At 46.9% G+C, this 6,706-nt stretch overlaps 1 protein-coding gene across 1 annotated transcript in view; it reads left to right on the forward strand.

The window, feature by feature from the left end:
- Positions 1-376: 376 nt before the first annotated feature.
- The window catches only part of MAN1A1 (mannosidase alpha class 1A member 1), a 210,355-nt gene continuing 204,025 nt past the window's right edge, over positions 377-6,706 (forward strand). The window contains exon 1 of the mRNA XM_024205373.3: positions 377-1,196. Within this exon, the coding sequence (XP_024061141.2) occupies positions 588-1,196 (609 nt within the window). The 5' untranslated portion in view covers positions 377-587. The remainder of the gene's footprint in view (positions 1,197-6,706) is intronic.

Genomic DNA, 6,706 nt, shown 5'->3' on the forward strand with positions numbered 1-6,706 from the left:
CCCCACCGACGGAGCAAAAAACAAAAGCAGCAGCAAGGAAAAAAAAAAGGCAAATTAAAAACAGATTACACAGATGCGATTAAAGAAACAGTGGGGCCTTTACTGAATGGTATTAGTCTCATTAATGTCGCGGCTGCTGCCTGCTTTAGCGCTGCCACAGGAACCTGGAGCAGTTTGTGTGAACCAGAGTCGATGCACTTCGTGTTCCTCCCCACCCCCGCTCTGTGTGTATGTGTCACTCTCACACACGCCCCGCCCCTCTTCCCCGCCAGCTCCGCCCACCCCTCCGCCCACGCGCTGATTGGCCCGGCGGCGCCGCTCCCCCTGGCTCTGGCAGGCGGAGTCCGGCGCTGCCTGGCAGTTGTTCGCAGGCACAGGAAGGCTGCGCGCGCGTGAGTGAGTGGCCGCGGCGCTCTGTCTCCAGCGGGACCTGGGGCCGGCGGCGGCGGCAGCAGCAGCATCATGGGCAGCAGCTGACAGGCAGCAGCGCCGCGCAGCCCGCCCTGCAGCCGCACCCGCCGGGAGAGCGGAGCGGAAAAGTTCCTGCCGCCGCTGCCGAGGGGGAACTTTGCACGGGGCGCTGAGCCATGCCCGCCGTGAGCCTGTTGCCGCTGTTCGGCAGCCCCGCGGGGCCCGGCGCGCTGGGCGGCCCGCTGGGCGGCGGCCCGGGCGGCGGCAGGAAGGCGTCGGGCCCCAGCGCGTTCCGGTTGACGGAGAAGTTCGTGCTGCTGCTGGTGTTCAGCGCCTTCATCACCCTCTGCTTTGGGGCCATCTTCTTCCTGCCCGACTCCTCCAAGCTGCTCAGCGGCGTCTTCTTCCACTCCTCCGCCGCCCTACAGCAGCAGCCCCCGCCGCCCGGGGGGGAGCAGCGCGCCCCGCCGCCCGGAGCCGGCCCCGCCGCCGGGAGCAGCAGCAGCAGCGCCGGGGAGGCGGCCGCGGCCGCGGAGAACTTGGCCAAGATCCGCGAGGACCACGAGCGGGCTCTGCGCGAGGCCAAGGAGACGCTGCAGAAGCTGCCCGAGGAGATCCGCCGGGACATCCGGCAGGACAAGGAGAAACTTCTCCAGGACAGGCGCGGCAGGAAGGAGGCGGGGGCCGCTGGGCTACCCAGTCTGCTCTTCCGCAAGCCCGTCGGGGCCGTGGGGCGGGAGCCGGCGGACCCTGATGTCCAGCAGAAACGGGCCAAGATTAAAGAGGTGGGTATCCCCGGCGGCGGGGGGTGTATGTGTCCGCGATCGGCCAGGCTCGCTGGGCTCTCCCGGCTCCCCGGGCTGCCTCCCGGCTCGCTCGCTACCCCCTTGTTTACCCCGCTCGTTGCCTCTTCGCCAGCGCGTTGTCACTGACAAGCTTTCCCCGGGTCGCTTATGTACAACTTGCTGAAGTGAGCTGAGAGGTTTCGCTGGCTCCTGCTGAAAGCCAGGAACTGGCTGATCGGCCTCCTCAGGGAGACACGTTAGTGCCTGGGATCTGCTAGGCGTTTAACAGGGTTTTGTGCAAGGTTTACACTGGTGCAGTTCAAAGTGCAGCGTGGCCGCCCATGTGTCAGCGAACGCATGCACACTGGGGAGGAAGGGGGAACAACACCACCTCGCAGGCAAACTACCGAGACTAGAAGCTCTTCCTGCCAAACACTCCTCTCCTCTGGGGAAGCCCGAGGACCGGGGCGCGTGAATTCCGAGCTGTAAACTTTAAACTTTGAAGCTCAGAGAGCCGTACGGTGGGAGGGTGGCGTGGCAGAAGGCTCCTGTGGCGTTTCGGAGCCGCATCTGTGAAAGCATCGCCGCTACTCAGTGCTGTACTAGGAGGTATAGCGTATACTCCTAACTCAGTACAGGTGCTACTTTACATCTCAGAGCAACTGCCTTTGTATCCCGTTTATGTGAGTGTACATTCATAAGCAAGTGTAGACTTCTGAGCAAAACTTGAGGAAAGTATGAAACGCACATTTATTCTGTGTTCAGCAACAAGTCTTTGAAACCATTTTACTGACTTGGTTTAACAATAAGTTTCCCATACAGTGTGAAGACCTCATTATGACTGTCATTGATCTAGTCCTTTAGGTACATTGGCAATTCCTTACTGTGCAGGTAGATGGTTATGTCAGTTTCTCCTCTCTATCGAAGTCCCACTTTATTTCTCTTGTTAATTTCCTGTCTCTAGGCAGAAATCTCCTCCTGCCCCTTGATCTTTTTCTTACCCTCATCCCTTATTCTTTTTGCCTCCGTACTTAAGGAAGCTATTCAGGTATGGCTTTCTACCTTGTGTGATGTTAGATATATGCAGCTTTCAGCCTGCTGCTATAAACTAACTCTAAGGGTATTTTGTCAGTTTTTACTTCCCGGTTTTCAGATATTCTTAACCCCCTCTGTGCTGGTCCTGCTTACTACTGTATACTTTGCTAAAGCATACGTCTTGACTTAATAGATAGGAACTCGAATGAACCATATTTACTGATCATAGCAAGACATGACTGTAAAAAGCATTTAGAGAAAATTAAGTTCCTCAGGCAGAGGGGAGATAAGAATTAGACTCTGCCTGCTGCCCTCATTGGACCCACAGGGCAAACTAATGCGCCCAGTTCTCTTTCACTTGTCATTTCTGCTTTACTTCTGACGAACACAGATGATAGACTTGTTTACTTCTCTCACTGCACTAGTATTGGGGGAGGGTGTGTCCTATATTAATTCCTGCATCAAATGTAAAAGAACTGTGTTAGTGGTGGGAGATGTAACAGAAGACTGAACTCCTCTATCTCTTCTGCTGCATTTCACATACATTGCAATACTTTGATTTTCAAATATGTGTTGGAACCTTAGCCAAACTGTATTAATGTGAAGTTCTAATCTACAGAGTTAGAAAAAGCTGTTGTTTTATAGCATGTAATAGTGAAATGTATGACCAATAATATACATTTTGCAAACTCCTTAAAATTTTTATTTATTCAGACTGATCTGATTGTTCAGAAAGATTTAAAAGCTTGAACACCTCAGACTAAACCTCTTTGTAGGGGAACTCCCACTTTTTTCCTTTCCTCCAGGGGTAAAGGGGGGGAAGTGAAAATTTTCTTGATGGAAAATAATAAAAAAAAAAATTATTCAATTTTTTACTGAAACTAATTATTCTGGGACATTCCAAACAAAATGAAAAATATTCACTCTTGTAAATGTTGCTGGTTTTGGCCAGCTCTAGTTCAACACTGATGTTGATTTACATATGGGGCAGTATGACAATTTGTTTTCAGTTTACACTTTTAAAAACCCACAATTACACACACAATGACATTAAAATGGCAAAATCAAGCACTTGAAAGTTAGGAACTACAGAATGAAGGTTGCCCTTGCAACCTTAATCTGTGGCCCCCAATGTATATTTCCCTTATGATCTTTAATTATGAGATCCTATAATATTTGTTTCCGAGCTTCATTCAGTGCATAGAATGGGCAGTGCTCACCGAACGGCAAGAGCTAGTCTATATTTCTTCTTCTTCTCTTCATGCAGTGTGTGCTCCCATACTTAATTTCCTACAGACCATATAAACCGTGCACTTAGTACAGTATTAATTTCCTCATGGGCATTTTTATGTGCTGTTCATGATAGCATCTGAGGGCTTCACAAATTGTCAGTTTATTGTCCCAGCACCCTAGTGAGGTGATCTTGTTTCTGTTTCACTGGTGTAGAACTGAGATGTAGATTAAGGCCAAATCTTCAAGTGTCCACTAATTTTGGGTGCCCAATATGAGATGCCTGGACCATGATATTTTTTCAGCATGCTCAGCATTATATGGCACTTCATATATTCAGAGCACAGCTCCCATTGACTTCTGAGCGCTCACAGCTGCAGCTGTACTCCTGCAAATCAGAACCCAGTTATCTCAAATTGGGCACCTGGAAAATGGGGCACAGAGAGTGGCCACCTGAGACTGGACTATAAAAAGAAAGGGGAGAGAACCCCATAGTTGTCCATCACTTGGGGGATTCAAGGAGCTGGAGCTTTTGAAATCACCAAAAGTTGGGTCCTTCAGCCAATGGTGCTGAAGTCTTTGGGAACAGATTAGGTGAGAAACTTGCTTAGAAAAAGATGGGTAAATTGCTGAAAGTAAGTGGTGTGTTTTTTTTTTTTTTTTTTTTTTTTTTTTTTGTGTCTTGGAACTGTGTTTTTTGCTTTCGTTGGCTTGTAACCCTTTTTATTTTAATTGCTTATACTTGGTATCACTTAATCCTCTGCCATTTTGTTTAATAAACTTGTTTTAGTAAAAAAAAAATTCAGTGCTATGATGCAAATAAGAGTGTTCACCCCAATTAAATTAATTAGCAGCGGTTACTGTCTCTTTAGAGGAGCAGCAAACTTCTGTGTGTGTTCCAGGAGAGCACTGGATGCTGCAGTGAGAAGTCAGTTGGGTAACTTGGGGTTCACTACTTGTAACTTGCAACTCAAGGTTAGGACTGGCAGGGACTTGGAGAGTTTGCTGGCAAGATAAACAAGCTGATGTCAGGGAGTTGTCACACAGCTAGTAATAGCAAAACTCTTGCTGAGGCGGTGACACAATAACAGTTCTGGGAACCTCAGATTGTTATATTGGCAGCTGGTTTCGGGGAAATTTGGGAATAGGAGGAGGGGTGTGTGTGTGTGTCACTTTGCAAAAAGTACCTGGGCAGTAGAAGGGAGAATGTGATGAACATGTTTGTAAGGCTGGTTTTGGTGTCAGGGCAGTGGGCTACAGTCACTGCCTGCCTTGCAATTTTAAGTGAATTAACTGTACTGGTGTGGGTTGAATCTGCAAGTGTCACAGCAGATTTCCTAAATTCTGAGGACAGAAGGGACAACTGTGTGATCATCTAGTTTGACCTCCTGTAGAACACAGGCCGTAGAACTTGCGCAATATAATTCCTAGAGCATATCTTTTAGAAAAGACATTCAATCTTGATTGAAAAATTCAGTGATGGAGACTATATACAACCATTGGTAAATTGTTCCAGTGGTTAATTACTCTGACAGTTAAAAAATGCATGCTTTGTTTCTAGTCTTAATTTGCCTAGGTTCAACTTTGAGCATTGGATCGTGTTAGACCTTTCTCTGGTAGATTGAAAAGCCCATCAAATGTTTAATAATGGACTCTTCAGTCTAGCAGATGAAGGTATTTAAATATTTGTTCCCCATGTAGACACTTACAGACTGTAATTAAGTCACCCCTTAATCTTCTGTTTGTTAAGCTAAATACATTGAGCTCCTTGAGTCTCACTATAACACATGTAGATAGAATCAAATTCTCCACAGTGACATTCAACTGCCCAAGCCAGTATACCATGCTTTCTTTTCCTGCAGTGCTCTGCCTCCTTCACTACCAGCATCTGTTTCTACAGCCAATTAAGCAAATTTCCTACAGAGAGCAGCCTTGTTCACTGATCAACCCTGACTCAGTCCCTAACTACCCATTATTTGCATTAAATGAGACAGGGTGTGTGGGGGTGGGGGTATGGTGCACAATCATATGTTTAAAGACTATTATAATGGATATGCACAAGGGGGCTAACATAAGATTGCACAAGTATCAAAGGGGTAGCTGTGTTAGTCTGGATCTGTAAAAAGCAACAGACCACAGGACTCTCTGTTGCTTTTTATAAGATTGCACAGTACTTATGAACATAAGTGTCAAATCAGTGACAAGATGGGTGAGGGGAAATATCTTCTATTGGACCAACTTCTGTTGGTGAGAGAGACAGCTTTTGAACTGACACAGAACTGTTCTTCCAGGCTGGGAAATGTACTTGGAGTGTCACAGCTAAATAGGAAGTAGAACAGATTGTTTAATATAAGTAGTCCACCTTGAATAGACACTTAACACATTTCAAGGGAAATAGTGAAGCCTGCTTATTTTGAAATTCCACTCTGAAGTGAGAAAAATTGAGACCTGAATTGCTACATTGCTTTGTTAGGGTGGAGTTCCATTCAGATGCGCAAATCCTCTTGGAAGGTAGTGTTTTACCTTCAGTGGCAGATGTGAGATGCTGCATTCCTAACTATTATCCCACAACTCCTCTTCAGAAGAAGGAGGAAAGGTGGAAAACGCCACCAGTTATTGAAGCCTTTATGCTCTCCAAGCCTGAGGGAGTGAAGAAAGGGCTGCTGTTGAAAGACAATGAAATGGCTTTGTCTACCAAACTTCTTCACTGCAAATAAAAGTAACCCTATACTTCTTTGAAAGCCACAACTTCCTTGGAATCTTCACATTGGTAAGCCCATGTGGCTATAAACTGTTAAAACTGATGGCTTGTTGTTCTCCTTCTGTCTCTAGTAAGGTCATGAGAATATGTTGCTTACCAGTCTTTTTTTAATTATTTCACATTAACAGGTATGCAGACTAATCTGAAGGTATGTCTTCACTAGCAAGATTAAAGCGCTGCTGTGATGCACCCTCGGGGGGGGGGGGGAGGGGGGAGGGTGTTTTTTCACATCCCTGACTGAGCGAGAAAGTTGCAGTGCTGTAAAGAGGCAGTGTAGACTAGGCCTGAGGCAACTTGTTTTCTCTTGGCCTTGCACATTGAAGGTAGTGTAACTCCACGATGCAGGGATCATAAATTTATTTTGTCTTGTGCAACACCAAGCAAGTTGATAACTTACTAGTAAGTATATAATTAATAAAAGCAACAGAGGGTCCTGTGGCACCTTTAAGACTAACCGAAGTATTGGGAGCATAAGCTTTCGTGG

Source organism: Terrapene carolina, unplaced genomic scaffold (genome assembly GCF_002925995.2).
Source record: "Terrapene carolina triunguis isolate 2854851 unplaced genomic scaffold, T_m_triunguis-2.0 Scaffold85, whole genome shotgun sequence".
In the NCBI taxonomy this organism is placed as follows: domain Eukaryota; kingdom Metazoa; phylum Chordata; order Testudines; family Emydidae; genus Terrapene; species Terrapene triunguis.